Source organism: Lemur catta, chromosome 1, assembly GCF_020740605.2.
Source record: "Lemur catta isolate mLemCat1 chromosome 1, mLemCat1.pri, whole genome shotgun sequence".
Classification (NCBI taxonomy): domain Eukaryota; kingdom Metazoa; phylum Chordata; class Mammalia; order Primates; family Lemuridae; genus Lemur; species Lemur catta.
The window spans coordinates 107,181,621-107,200,374 of record NC_059128.1 but is presented as its reverse complement, the minus strand read 5'-3'; the positions used below and the strand labels follow the sequence as shown (position 1 = coordinate 107,200,374).

General features: G+C 65.3%; 1 protein-coding gene across 4 annotated transcripts; it reads right to left on the bottom strand.

The window, feature by feature from the left end:
• Positions 1-7,015: 7,015 nt before the first annotated feature.
• On the bottom strand, positions 7,016-17,003 carry MIDN (midnolin). Of its 4 annotated transcripts, none has more exons than XM_045543115.1 (9): positions 16,896-17,003; positions 15,042-15,677; positions 13,904-13,991; positions 13,645-13,707; positions 11,475-11,603; positions 11,068-11,382; positions 10,615-10,774; positions 10,004-10,264; positions 7,016-9,162 (listed from the first exon to the last, which is right to left on the bottom strand). In XM_045543115.1, exons 2-9 carry the CDS (start codon positions 15,272-15,274, stop codon positions 8,885-8,887), a joined length of 1,527 nt encoding a protein of 508 aa, XP_045399071.1. In that variant the 5' UTR covers positions 15,275-15,677; positions 16,896-17,003; the 3' UTR covers positions 7,016-8,884. The 4 variants fall into 4 exon arrangements, with proteins under 4 accessions (XP_045399071.1, XP_045399079.1, XP_045399088.1 ...); XM_045543123.1 differs by having other exon boundaries at positions 10,615-10,771; XM_045543132.1 differs by lacking the exon at positions 11,475-11,603.
• Positions 17,004-18,754: the final 1,751 nt, after the last annotated feature.

Below are 18,754 nucleotides of genomic sequence, written 5' to 3'. Positions count from 1 at the left end.
CGTGAGCGCCCACGGCCCCCTGGGTCCCCAGGGTGGTGGGACCGACACACCTGCGGGTACCTGTGGCTGTATACAACAGGACCCCGCCCTGTGCACTGGTGTGTCAGGTGTGTACCTGTCCTCTTGTGTCTCTGTGGTTACCCGCGTCTGCGTGTGCCTGTGATTCCGCCTCTAACCATGCCCCTGTGTCCCAGTGGGGGATTCGGGGGGCGAGGCGGGGGACCGCCTTCATCCGCCCCTCCTGCAGCCCCTGCAGCCACGCGGGACCCGGGTTGGGCGCGCTGTCCCGCGCGGACGCAAGAGGGCGCTGCGGCCTCGCTCTGTCGTCGTGGCGATGGCTCCCGGGTCATGTCCCGCCCCTCCGCTCGGCCCCTGGCTGCGGGGCCCCGCGTGGGAGAGGGGGTCCTCCTGCAGCCCGCTGCCCTTGCCAGCCCCGAACGGCCACTGCACAGGGCCCGGTCCCGCGGGGCGAGCACACAGCCGGCGTCTGGACCCCCGCGCCTAGCTCGCCGCCCCCCAGGCCGCCCCCGCGCCCTTGCTACGGCGGTGGCGGGGGAGGAGGGGGTTCAAAATAGCCGCGCGGGGGCGAAGTTGCTATTCCCGGCGCGACGCGCGGCGCGGCCCCTGGCTGGCGGGGGTGCGGGTTCAGCCTGAGCCTCGCGTCCCTGCGTCTCCCAGTCTGGGTGTCCCGCCCTCTCCGTCTCGGGCCCCCTGGGCTCATTCACAAATCCGCCCTCTCCCAGATGGCTGTCGCAGAGGGGGGCCGTCTCCCGCAGCCCCCGCCCCTCCCCCCATGCGGGGTCGTCGCCGTGGAGACCGGGGCGGGGCCGCCTCCTTCCGCGCCGCCCACTCTGCCCTCCGCTTGGGGCCCGGCCCGCCGGACGCCGGGTCCTCCCCCGACCCTGGCTAATGACAGGCGGGAGGCGGTAATGAGCGTCTGTGCCTGGGACAGGCGTAGCCGGGGATGAAAGGCGCGTGGGGGGGACCCCGGGGCTGCATAATTACCGCCCCCTCCTGGCCAGGTGGGGGCCGGGTCGGTGCACCTGGAGGCCGCCCCACGGGGGCGCGCAAGTGGGACCGTTCGGGACCAAACCCGCGGGGACTCAGCGCCAGGGTGGAGGCTGCGTGCGCTGCCAGGTGTGGTGCACGTGTGCGCCGGTGGGCGGGGGACCCGTGGGTACAGAGACGGAGGCGCGAGTATTACTAGAGACACATGCTTGTGTGGACAAGACCGTGGCGTTGTGTGCGTGGGCACGCGGGCGTCGAGGTGTGCGCGGAGAACACGGGAGGGGGGTTGCGTGGCGTCACATGTACAACACAAGGGAACTGGCGCTCGGACTTCAAAGTGTGCACCATCCATCCGGATAGGAGCAGCCAGGGACAGGGCTAGGTGTGCGTGACTCGGGTGGGCCGGGACCCACAGAGCATATGTCCCCGTGTCTTGTGGCGTGAATCACGTCCCTGGGGTGGGCACGAGAGCTGTGTGTCAGCGGCAGCCACGGCCTCCCAGGGCAGACCAATGTCTCAGGAGGCTAAAGTCAAGTAACAGGAAGTCAGAAGCCCAGAGGAGGAAGGGTTACCTGCCCCTCCCCGCAGCTCCCACCTGTGCCCATAGGTGGGATCCCAGCTCCCCAGGAGACCGCAGGCACCTGGGATCCAGCTGCACCCTGACCTCACTTTCCCTCCTGCTCCTAGGAGGGGATCCCCATCCAAGACCCTGGAGGTCGTGCAGGATGGGTGGGGAGGGGGGCTTCTCCAGGCTGGGCCTCGCCCCCTCCCCACAGGCCTGAGTCACAGCCCAGGAATGTGGAGGCTGCACAATCCCCGTCCACTTCTGCCCAGGCCAGGCCATCCCAGCAGCCCAAAGGCCAGGCCTGGGCCACAGAGGGACACTCCAGCACGCACATCCCTCGACACGCCATGCACAGGTGCACACCCACCTCCACCTGCAGCATGTCCACCGGCTGCACGCAAACTCACACAGACACGATGCACTCAGCATCCCGCAGCCCCTGCCAACTGCATGCAGACCCAGAGGACACACAGTTACACACACTGAACTGTGGTGTCTGGGGGCCTGTGCCTAGGCAGAGGGCCTAGGGGAGCCCCATGCCTTTCCCAGGGGTCACACACCTGTTTGTTCTTTCGTTACTCAAGACTCTGCAAAGAGACCCAATGGTAACCCTATCTACTGTGCACAGATGGGCCAGCACTCACAGGGAACACACAGTGCCATGCACACAACATATATTAGGTGTCTGTGAAATGCCAGAGACCCAGCAAGGCCCTCAAAAGCCCTAAAGCTGGCCTGGGTGGCCTGCCTGTGTGGGGGCCACGGATGCAGCCACTGGGTTTCTGAAACTGGGGAAGGGGCAGCGTCCAGAGTCCGCACCACCAGGAGCAGGAGGAGCGGACCCCCACTAGGCCCTGTCCACTCATTCAACCTCGGGGTCCCATGCCTGACCAAGGCCCCACATGCAGGGGTTACCCACATGCTGGTTCCCTGCAAACACAAGGAGTCACAGAGTGGCCCCTGCCTGGAGCTGGTAGTATCTCTGTGGCAACAGTGGAGTGGACAAGTGGAAAGCATGTCCCCTCCTCCCCCAGCGGGGGCAGGGGCCCAAGGCCTATTGAGTGCGAGCCCAGACACCTCTCCATGCAGCCGGTTCCAGAGGCACCTGGCACCTGCCCGCCCCAGTGTGCCTGGAGGGCTCCCACATCCAAGCAGACACACGTGCCTGGGGAACACGTGTCCAGGCACTCGAAGCTGCTCAGCCATGGATCAGGATCCCTCCAGGGCCAGCAGCAGCCCAGGGGCCCAGCTGTGGGGGAGGGCAGTGCCCAGGCCCCTCTATGTGCCTTCTTGGCCTCATCTGGGAAGCTGGCAAGGCCACAGCACCTGGGATCAGTCGTGCACAGGGAGTGCCTAGGTCTTCTCTGTTCTCTTGTTTCTCGGTGTCACAGTTCACACAGAATTGTTCCTTAGGCTCACTCCCCCACTGCATGTGTACTTCCAACATTAACAGAAAGGCCTTCAATTGGAGCAGGTTGGGACACACCTGTGAACACACGACCCCCCTCTCCCACCCAGAGCAGCAAACTAAGGGCCCCTGGGGTGGCTGGAGGTCTCAGTGTGTTCCTGCACCCCTGCCCCCAGTGTGTGTGTCTGAGGTCGTGGCCCAGGGTTTATAGACGTCCTGTTTGTTCTGTGGGGCACATGGTTGACTGAGGTGTCTTGGGTTGGTGGGGTGTGTGTGCAGCGGGGGCCTGTGCATCTGGGGGCCTAGCACACTCAGCCCTCTGCACATACTTTAGACTGTTGGGGGGCATGCTGGGCATGTGGGTCTGTGTGTCTGGTGGCTGTGCTGGGCCCCATGTGGGACTGTCTGTGGGTTTTCCTCATCTTCCCTGAGGGCTGTGTGGGCAGCGTCCTGGGCGTGGGGCATGTGTGGTGGGGCTGCAGCCAGCTGTCCCCGCCTGCCTCCGGGGTGACTGCCTCTTCTCTGTGGAGGCCAGCCCCACCCACATTCCAGAGGGGTGAGGGGTGCCCTCCTGGGCTCCCCCGTGCTCCGCTCTGACCCTGCTGGAGCTACTCCCCCCCTCCCCCCGCCAAGTCAGGGCACCCAAGGTAGCAGCTGGCTCTAGGGAGGGGCTGCTGGGTGGGCGGAGCAGGAGGCTGGAATGTGTGCCGGGGGTGAGGGAGGGGGCAGCCAGCAGGGAGGAGCCAGTGGTGGTGCAGGGTTGGGAGAAGGCTGGACAGCAAGAGAGATGTCTGGACAGAAGTAAAGAAAGGCTGCGTGGCCAGAAAGAGACAGAGAGTGGAAGAAGCCCCAGACGGAGGATGGAGGGAAACAGAGGCAGGCGCTGTCTGGCCCAGGCTGGAGGGCCACAGGTGACAGCCTCCCCTCCTCCACCACTGGGCCAGGCTGCTCCTCCATCCCAAGGGACACCAGAGGCTGCCAGTTTTCTGGCCTCCCAGGGCTGGGTGGCCAGGGGGTGGGGCTGGAGTCCAGGCTCCTGGGTTGGGCCCCACGCCCTTGGCCACGGGGTGGTGGCGTCCCCAGCCTCCAGCGAGGTAACTCCCATTCCCATGGCGCCTGGAGAGGAGGGTGGGTGGAGCCAGGCTCAGTGGGGGCGGCTGTGCCTGGGCACTGGCTCAATCCCATCTCCCTGGTGGCTTCTGGCCAGGGGCCCACCCTAAGCCACCACCTGACCGGCCTTTGGCATTTGAGAACCTTGGAGCCAGCTCTGAGCGCCCACTGGGCCACCCCCAGGGACTCCGGCCTCAAGCAGAAAGCCGTGACCCTCAGTGACCTCCTGCCCGCCACAGCTGCCTCAGCACGGAGGAGCACTGCCCGCCTCTGAGGTCACCGCCCTGGCGCAGGCCTTCAGGACAGGCTCCCTCGCACCTTGGCTGCCAAAGCGGCCCACGTGGACAGCCCCTACCCTGCCTCACCCCTCCACTTTCTTCCAGGCTACTTCCAGAGGCCAGCCTCGGACTCAAGGTTTTGGCTGACACTTCCCCACCTAGCAAAGGCCCGCCCCGTTCACTCTGACGGCTGCCCTAAGTGACACCTGGTCAGAGCCAGGGAGCTGGCGACCACCTGGAATTCCTGTCTCCTGGGCCCTCACCTCTCCTGGCCGGACTCCTGGCCAAGTGCACATACAGGCATCTCCAGCCTGCCCTTGGCCAACATCTCCATGTGGACTGGAAGTTGCCTTTGGGGCATGTCCTGGGCTCCTGGCCACGCAAACCGCAGTTCCCTTCCCCAGGGCGAGGCTGCCAGGGGTCCATCTGTCCTCCCCGCTCGCCCGGGCCAGGTGTCTGGCCCCCTCCCGGATGCCCTGGCCTCTGTTCCCCCCTCCTGCCCCGCCTCCCTGGCCCCATCTTGGTCCGCAAGTCACGGACTTGGGGACCGCCCCTCTGGGATCGTTGGTTTTATACTCCACCAACTCAACTGCCCACACACGGTTTCATGTTTCCGGGCCTTTGTATACGCCCCCCTCTGCCTACAACCCTTGGCGAACTCCTATTCCTCTGGCAAAACCTCAGAACCCCCGGCCCCAACCTGGGAGCCGCAGGTCCGGGCCGGGTCTGGCCCTCACTCGGGGCCTTGCGGGTGGAAGAGCAGAAAAAAACGCGCGTGCGTGGGAGCAAGTGCACGCGGAGCGCTCCGGGCCGGGGGTCCACGTGCGGCGCCCCCTCTTCCGCCTTGCCCGCAGCCGCCAGCCGAGCGCCACGTCCCCACCCCCAGGTGAGCAGGAGCGCAGGGAGGGGGGGGCCGCAACGCCTGCGCTATTGCGCTTGCGCACTCGGCTCGGCCCGCCGGAGTCCCGCCTCCGCACGGCCCCCTCGCGCTGCTATTGGCTTGCGCACATGAGCGAGCGGCGTGACCACCAGTGAGGTTGCCCTGGGGGGGGGTGGACCCGGCCTGGGTGGTCCGACGCACGCGGGCGGGGGCGGGCGGTGCCCTCCCCGCGGTGACGTCAGCCTCCTCTAACCCTACGCGTTGCCCTGGAAACCGCGTTTCCATCCCCACGGATTTCCGGCGGCCGCCCCCTCCCATTCAGCTTTTTCCTCAATAGGGGGAGGGAGCGGTAGGGACGATCCCGCCCCCTGCGACCCCGTGGCCTCCACTCTCTTTGAGCCTCAGTTTACCTTTCCGTGCCTCCGCCCCAAGCTCCACCCCTTCACCCCCACCCCGCAGGGCACAGCCTGGATCCCTCGGACCCCCAGGCTTGGGGGCAGCGTGCTCAGGGGCGGGGTCCCCAACCTGAGGGGCGCAGACACAGCCCCTGTGATTCAGCAGGTGCGCGGACAACATCCTCATTCCTCCTCCCCCACCCAGCCCAGAGAGGGGGCGGCGACCTGGGTAGCGCAGGCCCCAGCCCTGACCCACGGGGGCGGGGGCTGCAGGTGACTGGTGCCGGACCCCGCGGGGACGTTCGCACCCGCTGACATTGGGCCTGACGGGGCCTTCCTGCCGTGGGCGTGGGATGATTTGGGGTGGACTGGTGTTGGGAGGGGCAGTGGTGCCTCAGGAAGACACCCCCAGGCCACCCTTGGAGGGGACCTGTTCCCTCCCCCTTGGGATCCTGGCGCTGGGGCTTGGGAGGGCAGAGGCTGGCGCCGTCAGAGGTCAGATGAGGGGCAGAGGTCACATAATTTTGCAAAACCCCTAATCCTCCAAGCCAAGCGATGTTTCTCTTGGGGCCTCTGTTTTCTCGTCTATAAAATGGGAGTATTACTTCTAACCCTAAAAGGGACATTAGTAGTATGGTTTCCCCAAAGTGGAAGGTGAGGCCTCAGAGAGGGCTCAACCCTGGCTGGGTCCCTGGGGAGCCCCAGGCTGGGAGCTGAGAAAGGCTGGGGGCAGAGGGCTGGGCAGGGTCTGGGTGACCCAGGACATGCAGGGGTGGGAGGTGCAGCCTGGGTAAGTTCCCAGGCTGAGCTGGGGAGAGGGGCGTTCCAGGATGGGGCATGGCTGGGGCAAAGGCCTGGAGGGCTGAGGCATGACCGTCAGGGCTGGGGAGCGCTGGAATGCAAAGCCAGGGCGTGGCCCGAGAGGGGCCGAGGAAGAGGTCACCCAGGGCGGGCCCAGTGATCTCCCTGCAGCAAGCTGCACCGTGGTGAGACTCCAGGAAGAACAGTGGGTGGGTCTGGCAAGGTTGGATCCGCCTCCCAGGCCCCAAGTGGGTGGTCTCATCTCCTGCAGAGTCCCATGTCCTTTGCCCACAGCCCACTTCACAGGGCCGGGACTAGGAGAGGGCACCTAGCAGGCAGGCAGGCCCGGAGGGACTTCCGGCCTCGGGTACCAGGAAGTGGCTGGGCCCCTCCCGCCCCCACCCCAGCAGCTTCCTGCCTACCCCCAACCCGAAGAGGGGGCGTGGGAACTGCCCAGCCCTAGGCCCTGGAGATGGGCATTTCTCAGGCCCGCATCCCACCCAAGTCCCCCCTCCATGATGCCCAAGTGTGGCAAGATCCGCCCCCCAGGTTAAGAGGCGGGACATTCACTTGTGTTTCATTTTCTGTTTATTACTTGAAATCACGGTGCTTGTGTAGGTTTTTCTTTTTCGATTTTTGTTTTCATACAGGAAACTCACGCGAGGTGCCGGGGACCCCCCCAGCCCGACCCCCGAGGGCGGGTAATGCTTTCTTGGGGGTACCCAATAGGGCAGAGGGGGGCCGGCCGGTTCCCGCCTGGGGCCTCCACCCTCCACCCGCGGAGGCACAGACGTAATTTAAAAATCGTTAAAAAACAAAACAGAACACACATTTAAATAGGTATCCCAGACAGTTCTCCAAAAAAACAAACCAGCCCCTTTTTTCTCATTTTTTTTCTTTTCTTTTCTTTTTTTTTTTTGGAAAAACAAACAAAAAAAAACCAAATGCTGGACTTCTACCCTCTGGGATCCCTCCCTCCCCACCCCCCCACAAAAAAATTTACAGAGCTACAGTTATAACACATGATGTTCACATCTGAAACCATTAACTTTAAACACGTAACGGGCGTGAGGACTTGGGGTTCACCTACAAGAACAAGGGGGGGGAACAGGCGGGGCCAGGACAAGACTGACAGGTGGGTGGGGCAGGGCCCAAACGTCTCCATAATCATTTAAAAAATAAAACATGAATGGGAAAAAAACCTAAAAACTCTACCCCCATTGAAATGGCCCCAGCAGGTTGATGTCCCTCTGTCCTGGGCCAAAGACCCCCCCCCCAGGGCATGGGCACTGAGTGGGGAGGGTCCAAATTAGACCAGCAGCGGACCCCCCACAAGGGGGTTAATGCTACACAGCGTTGCCCCCTACTCAGGGGATTCACAGCTCAGCACCCCCTGCCCGCCCTGGCTGCAGGGGAGGCCCCACATCCCTTAGGAAGGAGGCCGGGGTCGGGGTGGGGGGCGTCGCACCAGCCCCAGCCATTCTCTCCCAGTTTTTGAAGAGATTCCCAACCACTATTGGCTCAGTCAGAAAATTAATAGTCTATAAATACCCCAAGCACAAGCAGGAGGTCAGAAAAAAACGGGGGCGGGGGCAGAGGAAATAGCACGGTGGTGGTGGTGGTGGCTGGGCAAGGGCTGGGTGGAGGGAGGTCCATCCCCCTAGCCTCCTTTCCTGGCAAGAAAGGGTCCCACATCCCCCCACCCAAACCCAAGGCAGCCCCCCACCAGCCAGCCTCTCCGCTGAAACAGCTTTGCTTTCCTTTTTAAAGAAGAAAAAAAAAAAGGAAAATGGACAAAGAGGCCCAGAACAAAAAAACAGACTAGAAGTGGAAGAGAAAACAGTCCCCAACTTGGCTGCAGGGACTGGCAGGGCCGTGGGCAAGTTTGCTGTTGCAGCCCAGGGGGTCCTGCTGGCCTGGGGTGGAGGCCAGAAGTCTGCAGTGGGGGATGGGATGGGTCCTCCTGTTCCCGGCCCCCTCCCCTGTCTGTAAAGTGCTTCATGAGGCATCTACATTTTTGACTTAAAACCTGAATCGGGTGTGGGGGGGAGCAGAGCGGAAGGGGGTGGGGGCGGTCTCCTCAGTCTCCTGCTCTCAACCATCTGGAAGGACTGCTACATATTTGGAGCTGGGGAAGGTGGGCGGGAGGACCCCGTGCACAGACCAGGGGGGGCCCAGGAGGTGCCCAGGAGCTGGGGTGAAGTGAGGGGAGGAGGGGCGTGGGGGGGGGGGACAAGGAGGTAGGAAGCCAAGTCTGTGGGGAGTTTGGAAAACCGTGGTTAAGAATTTAAAAAAACAACAACAAAGAAAGGCTTCTGGCTGGGGGTGGGGGAGTGGCCACCTGCCCTCCAGAGCTGGCCCATGTTCCTGGCGGGGCTCGGGGCTCTTGGCATCCCCCGCCGCCCTGGGCTGGGGTTTGAGGGGCAAGGGTAACCGATCCTAGGCCACCACAAACTCAGACTTGATGTCGGGGTTGACTTCTGGCTTCCAAACGGAGTCCTCGAAGTCCAGGCCCAAGCCAGCACCCTCGCTGGGGCTGCTGCTGCCCCCGCTGCTGCTGCTGTCGCTGCGGCCGGCCTTGCGGCTGGGTGGCCAGTGGTATGGGCCCCGGGCGTCGCGCCGGGCCTTTCTGCGGAGCCTTTTCTGCTGCAGCAGCAGCTGCAGACGTTCCACCTTGCAGCGCGTGGCACGATTTTCTGTCTGCCGGAGACGGTCCCCTGCAAGGGAAGTGATGACCCGTGACTCTGAGACCTGACACCCCTTCAGACATGGAGGGCCCTCAGGACATGCCCATGGTCAGGCAAAGTCCCTGCCAGCCTGGACACCTGTGCCAGCAAGGGACCTGGGCAGGGGCATCCACTGCACCTTGGGCAGGCCGCTCACGCTCTGGGGCAGCCAGTCACTTATTAATCGTTTATGCGGCTCCACTGTGATCCGGGAAGGTCCGGGCTGGCCTGTCTCAAGAAAGGCACTTGAGAAATGGTCATGGAATAAATAAACTGGAATTTGAACCCTTGTGGCTGCTTCTGTGACATAAGGGGAGACATTTAGGCTTGTGCCTTGGTTTCCTGCTTTTATGAACTGGGCTACAGAAACCTCTCATGGCTGGGGCGCCAACAGGGCGGCAGTGTCCATCGTCCCACAAGACTCTGGATAGGGGAGCAACTCTACCATTGTGGGGGGAGCTTCCTTGCTTTCCGAAGTCCCCCAAATGCTGGGGATGGGAGGAGGGCTCTGGCTCCCACCTCAACCAGCCAGGCCTGACTTGGCCATTCATAAAGGCTCCAAATGCCATCTGGAGATGTGCCTTGGGGGGGCCAGGAGGAAGTGGGGCTGGAGCCCCCTTGGGAGCACACAAGGACACTTTGTGCCCCGACACACACGTCTCCTTCTCTCGGGGCTGCAGTAGAGCAGGGGCAGAGGCAGCTGCCGGCCCCCCCCTCCAGCCCCAGGCGGGTCAGCTGCTCCTGCGCCCACCGGCTCACACAGAGAGTCCTTGAGAAGTGTGTGAGGGGGAACACGGGTGGGGACGGTGGGACCCTGAGGGCAGCCACTCACCCGGGGGTTTGCACATGCGGATCTGGCTCTGGCCCTGGAGCAGGGAGGCTGGGGGCGCCGCCAGCTTCTCGCAGGAGGTAGTTTTGGGGGCGAGGTCAGGGGCCGCTGCGCACTGGGCATGGCAGCGTAGCTGGGTCAGCGAGGGGGGCATGCCCTGGTAGTGCCTCGTGGCGCTCAGGAGGTCATTGAGGATCTGCAGGATAGTGCCAATGTCCCGCCTCGGCCGCCCGCTGCTGTCCTGGCAGTTGGGGTGCAGCGTGCCTGCAGGCAGAGGAGGCTGTGAGCACAGGGTGTGTGCACGGTCCCAAGAGTAGAGGCATGAATGAACACATGGATGGGGGTCCACACATCAGCTCAGGGAGCATGACGGACATGTGGTCACACGAGTGCAAGTGGGACCACAGGGCAGGAATGGGACGCACCCACGTATGGACACTTGGCCTCAGGTGTGGGGCCATGTGTGTGCATGGAGATTCCTGGGGGAGAGGTGATAACAGGGTCATGCATGTGTCCTCAGAGCATGGGTATAACTGCCTGTGGGAGGATATATGACCTCAAGTGCACAGGGTCATGGGATATATGTGTGGTCTTACGTGTGCTCTGATACCTACCAGAGAAGGTCCCTGAGAAGACCCCTGGGGCATGGTTCACAAAGCTCTCGATGACGGCACCGGGTTTTCGGGAGCGGGGGGTTGGGCTGCCCCCTGGGGTGGACGAGGCGTTGGCACCAGGGCTGACACTGCTGCTGGCAGGTGGGGAGCAGTCCATCTGCTGACAGAGGGAGGTGCGTGTGAGCTTGGGGCCAGGGTCAGGGTGTCACCACCAGCCCAGAGTCTAGACAACCTGCCAACCCAGGGTCAGGGCATCACCCACCAGCCCAGAGTGCCCAGGATCTAGACAACCCAGCAGCCAAGAATCTAAACAATCCATCAGCCCAGGGTCCAGACATAACCCACCAGCCCAGGGTCTAGACAACCCGCCATCCCAGGGTCCAAGAATAACTCAAGACACGAAAGGAGGCACTTCGGGCTCAGAGCCCTGGGGATCACCCTTTGCAGACTCACCTCAGGGCAGGTGGGGGACGCTGTGTGGGATCGGAAGGAGCCGGCTGTGACAGGGGAGGGGGATGAGGGGGACGGGCTGCTAGACACCGGAGGGACGCGGGCGGCACTGGATACTGGCCGGCAGGGAGAGGCCACAGGGGTAGTTATGCTGGGGTCCCCTCGGGCAGCAGCAGCCGCGGCGGCTGCAGCGGCCAACACATGGCGGTGTTGCAGTGGGGCGTGCTGGGCAGCTAGCTGCAGCTGGACGAACATCATGTGGTCACCCACTCGAAGCGCCAGTGTCAATGGCGATCGGCCCGACAGGAAGTCACTGACCTGAAGAAAGAGTGGGTCCAGTCCGTGAGCCCGGGTTCCAGCATGCTGTGCCCCCAGCCCAACCCAGCCCGGTCCCCCCGGCGCTGTGTGACCTGGGGCCTCTCGCCGCCCCTCTCTGGGCTCTGGGGTCCCTGTCGGTGCCACGGACGCTTAAATAAAATGAATCTGTATTTCCGGAAGCCTCCTCCGCCAGCCCGGCCCGGCCCGGGCGCCGCTGGGGGCTGTGGGGGACAGAGGCGCGTCAGACAGGGGGCCTGACCCGCCCTGGCCAACTTGGTTCTTTCAAGGGGAAACTGAGCCAGAGGGGGCAGGGTCCAGCTGGCAGTCACTGACCTCAAATAACCTTTACCTCACCTTTCCCCCATTCTCTCCAGCCCCCAAATCCTCTTAGCCTGTGGATACGGGAGGGGGAGCAATCTCAGGCCCCCTCACAAGTTAAGCCACCAGACCAACAAGTGGGCGGAATTCCTAGACAAATTCTTCCATCCTAACCTTTGCTTTCTCAAGATAAATATTTATCTGTCCTGGGCGGGGCAGAGGCCGAGGGGGCGGCGGCATTGCTGCAGGAAGGGGGCCCTGACCAGTCCCTGGGGCCAGAGTCTCCTGGGGCCTCAACACGCCCTGATGAACATCAACCCTCCCGTTGGTCCCCTCCAAGGTGGGCAGGGGTGTATCTGACCCTGAGCTCACTGAGTCCCCTGCTCTGGGGCCTGGCCAGCGCCTTGTTCTCCCCAGGGGCCAGTATGGGGGGGGGGGCGGAGGTTTCTGAGAAGTGACACAAGCCGGGATGACTCAGAATCGACCGCCTCCCAGCGCTCCCTCCCAGCGCTCTGCTGGCGTAACCTTCTCTGCTTGGGGCCCGAGGGGAGAGGGGCAAGGAGGCGGGCAGGGTGCAGCCTCCATCCCGAGGCCCAGTCCCAGAGACATCCCTTACAGGAAGGACCTGGGGTAGCTTCCGAGAGCAGCTGAGGTCCCCCCCCACCCGCCCTGCAACTTCCTCCCTGGGGAGGGGTGAATGGGCGGGCGTGACTCGGTGCCAGGCAGGGAAGCAACCCTGGGGAGCCCAGTCACTCCGCCCAGTGCCCCCCCAGCTCCCTCCTGACGCAGGCGCTGGGGAGGATGTGAACCAAACACGCCCTGGGCCCCCCTGCCAACCGCAGCCCCCCAGCGGCCAAGAGCGCTGTTCACACTTGCTCTAGGAAATCACCTGCAGCCCCCACCTGGCTCCTGGGACACTGGCTCCCCCCACCCCACCGCCACCCCTGCGGATGGCAGACCACCCAGCTCCTGGTGCCCCCTCCTCTGTGGTGCTTGCCGAGGGCAGGATGCTACACGTTGGATGGCAGAAGGGGGCGAGGGCCTGGGGCAGGAGGAAGGGAAAAAAATCTGCCACCAAAGCTGTGGAGCAGGTTTCCTGCGGCCAGGCCAGGGAGGCCCGGGAAACTGCCCACCCCCTCACCGGGGCGGGAAGCTGCCTGCTTCCCCCACCCTGGCACCCGGCGGATTGCTGAGGCCTGTGTCACCCTCCTGGGAGGTGGCCAGAGCCCTCGTCTGAGGAAGGCCCTACCGCCGCCAAGAAAATGAGGAAAGGAGAGAACAACAACAAAAAAAGGCAACAAAACCGGGAAGCGGGTGCAGGCCAGCCCCAGCCTCCCTCCTGGCCAGTTACTAAATATTTTCCTAACATCCTGTCTAGGCTTTGCTGCCCTAAGGCCGGGTGCCCCGGCCCCACCCCCTCCCCCTTTGGGGCAGAGAACAAAGGCCAGAGAGGAGGAGGAGGTGGAGGAGAAGGGGGTGATGAGGTCCCCACCCTCCACAATGGGGTCACAGAAGGCGGAAGGAGTGTCACCCAGGCGCCCTGCCCCCCCCACACCAAAAATCAAAAAAAGGAGAAACCGGCTTCCCAGTGCCCTTGGGTGGGGGGGGCTCCACAGTGGGCGCATAGAAGACTAGATACACAGGTCCCGGGTGTGAGCTGTAGGCCAAGGTCACCCCACAGGCAGGCTTGTAAAAGGCCGGTCCCCTCCCCCCATGGCAGCCACCATGGGAGAAAAAGCCCTCAAGGTCAGGTGGTGAGTGCTGGGGGCGGAGAGGAACCACAGTGACCAGGCCAGGCTGGCACCAAGGTGGGGTGGCAGCCCCTCCCCTCCCCCACAGGCTTTCTGCGTGCACAAACACCCCCAGGCTCTCTACAGTGGCCAGGCGGTGCCTCATGCCCTGGAGCTGCCCCCTCAACTCAGGAAAGGGCTGGTGAGGTCTTACCTGGGTCTCAGTCAAACTCTCTAGGGCTTGCATCACAGACTGCTCCGGCCGTGAGGCCTGAGACTACAAAGAGAGGGTGGGGAGAAAGCACCTGAGTGCAGGTTCCCAGCCCTGGGCTCAGGCTTCAGGGGAGGGGAGGGCCCTGCTGGCTGGGGTGGACTGCACTGTAGGGGAGGGGGCCCCAGTGTGTGCGGGTGGCCCGTGGGAGGGGGCTGCCTGCCCGTGTGGGGCCGGGGCACACTGCCCCCCAGCCATTTACCATCAGGCCGGCTTCCACAGTGGGCACCAAGGTCAGCTTGCTGCCATCACCCACGCCGAGCTCCTGCAGCTTCCCCGAACTGAGCCGGCTGGGGGGGGGGGAGGAAGGAAGAGGATGAGACTCCGCGGAGACAACACAGGGACGCGGAAGCGGAGGCCGCGGGGGAGGGCTGTGCTTGGGGGGGGGAACAGAGAAGTCGCTCCCACCCGCACCCTTTCCTGGCTTCCAGATCCAGGGCCTGAACGTGTAGAGAGAGCTGCGTCTGGCCCCGGGAGCCCCCATCCTGGCAGCTCAAAACCTTTCTCCCCCGGAACCCCCAGCTCTGGACTCTGCCACCCTCTTTGCACCTCGACAAGACACTCTGTCATTCTCTGGGCCCCGGTGTACCCTTTGCTCCCCTCCTCTGCCCCCACAGGGCAGCCCCCGCCTGCAACCCCCCAACCCCAGCCCTGGGCTCCCCTCCGTGGGTGATGGGGGCCGAGGAGAGGCCTTCAGGGGCTGCGCGGCCGGGCTCCACCTCCTCTCTCCCTCCCTGGCGCAGGCCGCCGCCGCTCAAACAAAGGAGACCCTCCCCCTCCCGCCCCTCCCCCACCGGGGGCCCCTCCGCTGGGGATGGACACTGCGTGTCCCCGGAGGCCCGCGGGGGCAGGGCTCCCCGACCTGAAGGCGATTTAAATACCAGGGGGGAGGGGGAGGCTGCGGGGAGCGCTCGATAGCTAGAACAAAGGGGGGGGGAGAGAAACGCGAAGAGGGAGACAGCCAGACACAGGGGGACCGCCGAGTAGACGCGGAAGACGGCAAGGACGCGGCAGAAAGGGGGCGACCGCGGCCCCCACTTCCGCGGCCGGGACCCCCGCGCCGCCCTGGGGTTTCTTGCCTTCACCCAAGGCGGGCCGTTTAAGCCCGGCCCGGGACGCCCTCGCAGCCGCCTTTGTGCGGAGACCCCGGGCGGGGGAGGGGGCCGAGGCTGGCAGGGGCTGAGCAGAGGGCGCCCGAGAGCGCGCGGCGCGCCCCCGCCCCCCGTCTGGCCGCCCCCTTCCTTCCCAGCGCCGCGCGCTCTTTGTTCCCGCCCCGGGGCCCGGGGCCCTGGCCCGAGGGGGCGGCCGGCCGCAGGGTGCGGGGGCCGCGCGGTACCTACGTGTCTTTGTGGAGCAGTGCCAGGCGCTCCTTGGGCACTTTGAGGCGCTGGGACAGCCGCCTGCGGAGCCCCTCCACCGTCTCGTCGGGCGGTACCGACAGGTCGTAGCGGGTGCCGGTCGTGCTGTGGATAGCCAGGCTCAGGGGCGCCGCCTCGGCCGCCGAGCCCAGCTCGCAGGCGCCGCCGGGGGCCCCGCGCCGGCAGCTCCGGGCGCCGCCGGGCTGCGGCTCCATCCCCCGCGCGCGCTGGGGCCTGGGGTCCGCGGGGCGCCGCCAATCCTCGCCAAGCCCTGGGGCAGGGGCGGGGGCTGCCCAGAGCCCGGGTCCGCGGCGCGCTGGGGGTCCGGGGGCAGCGCGCGTCCGCTTCGAGACCGTCCCGGCGGTGGGGGACGAATTTAGAATCCAAATCCGAACGGCGCTACGGGGTCGCGTCGGCTCCTCGGGACACCTTCCGGGGGTGGGGACTGCACTCGCGGCTCCTTTAAAGGGCGGCGGGCGCGACCGAGACGCGGCGCGGGGGAGGATCTCGGGGAGGGGGCGCCCCTGGCCGGTCGCGCTCGGTGCTGTCCGCCGCTCGGGTCGCGCTTCCCAGCGCGTCCCCTCCCTTGACAACAGCCGCCGCCGCCGCTTGGAGGATCTGGGGGTGAAAGTAACAAGAAAAAAAAGTTATAATGTATCAACGTTCCAAGGGGCGGGGCTGCCGCCCCCTCCCATTCACTACTTACTCCGCCGGCCCCGCGCCGGCCAATCGGCACGCGCCGAACGCCCAGGCGGCTGCGCTCCCAGGCCAATAGGAGGCGCCGCGGCGCGGCCCCACGTGGCAGCGAGGCCCGCCCCCTCGTCCCGCCCCCAGCGCCCGGGCGACCAAGGGGAGCGCGGCGGGGGCGGGGCTGGCGCCACTCCGGGCCCGCCCCCGCGCCCCGCCCGCGCCGCGAGCCATTCATAAGGCCCAGAGCCCGCAACAAAGGGCGGGCGGGCCCGACGGGCGCGGGACCCCACGCGGGGTCTGTAGCCGCTGGGCATGGTGGGGCACGGGCCTTTGTCCCGGCGCCAGGAGGAGCAGGAAGTCGAGGGGCCGCCCCGCCGCGTCTGTCCGCGAAGCAGCCGGGAGCGGAAGCGGGAGCGGGAAGCCCGCGCCTCGTGGCGGGGTCCCGGGCCCGGCGGCTCACGGGGACGCTCCTCCCAGCCGGACCCACCGGTGGGCGTGGAGGTCCGGGTGGGGCGCCTGCACCTCGGTGACGTGGCCGGGCCCGCTGGTGCCTGGAAGGCCCCTCCAGCGCTGGTGCCACCTCGCGCTCCAGCCCCCACCCCCTGTCCCCGAACAGGGCCCGTTTCCCGAGACGCGCCCGCCCGAGCGGTGACGTGACGCGGCGTCCCCGGCTGCGCCCGCGCGCGCCGCTCGAGGCTGCGGTGAGTCAGCAGCGCCGGCGCGCCCTCTGCCGACCCCGCCCGGGAGTGCCGCTCGGAGTCCCGGGGAGGGGTCGCCGGCGCTGCCCGGGCTGGGTAGGAGGCGATGGGACTGCGGGTAGGGGGGAAGCTCGACAGGGGACAGAAGACTCTAAGTCCAGAGCCTGGCACTGCCCGGCCTGTGAAACTGAGGCTGGACCCGCAACTAGTTCAAGGTCACTGGCGGGGATGGGGGAGTGCCCCGTGGGGGTGGGGTGGCGCGGGGGCTGCGGTCTGGCAAGGGCGGTGCTGGCTGCGCGGAGCCCCTCCCACCCCACACCCCGGTGGGGTTCCCAGGGTCGGAGGCACCCCGAACCCTGCTGCCCCAAGCACAAAGAAAAGTGGGGGCACCCGAAAGTCTAGAGTGAGGACGCCCTCCTCGGCCCGCGTGGTCCCGCCCCCCACTCACCGGGCGTGGCTAGTCCTAGGTCCCCGCAGTCCTGAGAGTACCCTCGTCCGGGGCCAAGTGCGTGGTGGCCTGGCCGGTCTGGGGCCGAACGGGCGGCCCCTGAGCCTTTATCCGCGCCGCCTTCCCTCGGGGTGGAGTTTGGGCGGGCAGGGGGCGGGGGGCTGGGCGGGCGGTGACGCAGGCTGGCCCCCGCCCCTGCCTGCCAGCCAGGGCCCTGGGGCGCAGTAGGGCATGGGCCACCCGGGCCCGAGACTTCGCCCGGTAAATGGGGGGACGCCCCTTGAATGCCACTGAGCGAAGGGTCTCCGCGCACTCGGATGCACCCCAAGTTGGCACACTGGGACAAAGCCTCCGGGTGCCCGGCCCACTCCCTGCCCCGCCCCCTTTCCTGCTGCCCCAGGCCTGGTGCTTCTGCGTGGGGGACAGGAAGGGGGGCCTGAGTCAGCAGCCGCTGTCCAGGAAAACAGGCCGGAGTCACCTGCCATGGAGTGGGGGTGCCCGGCCAGCTGCCTGCCAGCCTGACCTTCTGCATCCCTTAACGGTGATCTCAGAGGGCGTTTGGGGAGCTATTTGCCCGTGCCAGGCCTGCTTTGTGCCTTGCCAGTCACCAGCTAGCTACGCTGTGTGACATGGAGAAGTTACTGGCCTCTCTGAGCCTCAGTTTCTCAGGGCTGGGGAGTGGAATGAGAGAGTGTTGCAGGGCTCACTCTGGGTCCTTGCTCCATTAGTGCACCCACGTATGCTGGTACCCTTCCTTTGGGGTTGGCATAGTCGCCCACTTTACAAAGAAACAGGCCATACAGCGAATGACAGACAGGAACAGGGGGGGCACACTGGGTGAGTGGCTTCTCAGGAAGCCTGCTCACTCTGCCCAGAGAAGGGGGACCCCAGGCTCTACCCCAGCACCTCCTGTCCACTTATCTGTTTCCTCCCTTTATCTGGCGTGACCACCCCCACCCCCACCCTAGCCTGGGTGCCCCTCCCAAGGCTGTGCTCCCTCCTGCTCCCACTCAAGGCTCCCTGCAACCTCTGGTCCCCATCTTGACACAGGTGCAGCCAGGCACCTCCAACCCTGCAGGGACAGGGCTGGGCCAGAGAGAGGGAGGCTAGAAGCCTTGGAAGGGGGTTACAGGAGCTGGGGTTTGAGGGATGAATAGGAGTTTGTCATAGAAGATGATTCTCCACTAAGTGGGAACAGCTTGCACACTGAGCTCTGGGAGCTCAAGAGATGGAACTAGAGGGCAGAAAGGCAAGGTCCGGTGCTGGGGCCAAGCTGAGGGGCTGGGGGGCTCTAGGTGGTGCAACCTCCTGAGCCGGCTTTGTTCTGCTTCCAGAGAGAACAGAAGTGGCAGTGGGAGCTGCGGGCTCCGGAACCCAGAGTCTCCAAAGTTGGCAGGCAGCCTGGGTGGGGCAGGGGCCTCCCTGACCAGCCCCCAGTCCTCTTCCTCCTTTAGGCAGGTGGCATGAGGCTGGGGGTTACTGTTGGGGTGGGCAGGACTCTGCAGCCTGGAACTGTAACCTGCTGGTCGGGAGTGGAACAGGACACACAGGGCTGTGGGGACACGCTGGATGCTGTGGCGAGAGGGGGTCACTTGGTGGCGTGGGACTGTGGCCCTTTGGGTACAAGATGCTCTGGACAGTCAGAATTGATAAACATATTTCCCAGTGCCCATGACTGAGGCGTCTCTTCCCAGCTGTGAGAGGGAACCAAGAGGCGCTGAGTGGAACTTCCTGGGATGGGGACAAACTCTTGTGCTCTGTCCTGCCCTGCTGAACCTGGGGCCTGCCCCCATGGAAGGGTCTTGAGCCCCTGCCCCAGGACGCACCTTGCCAGCACTGCTGCTCCCACAGGATGATGT

Bases quoted from the DNA above. Each gene is read 5' to 3' on its own strand.
- MIDN (XM_045543115.1), bottom strand. From the start codon at position 15,274: ATGGAGCCGCAGCCCGGCGGCGCCCGGAGCTGCCGGCGCGGGGCCCCC. The intron at 10,775-11,067 runs GTGAGTCTGCAA...TCCCTCTGTCAG, and splicing joins CGTCCCCCACCTGCCCTGAG to CAGATGGACTGCTCCCCACC. The intron at 9,163-10,003 runs GTGAGTGGCTGC...CTTCCCTTGCAG, and splicing joins CCGCATGTGCAAACCCCCGG to GGGACCGTCTCCGGCAGACA.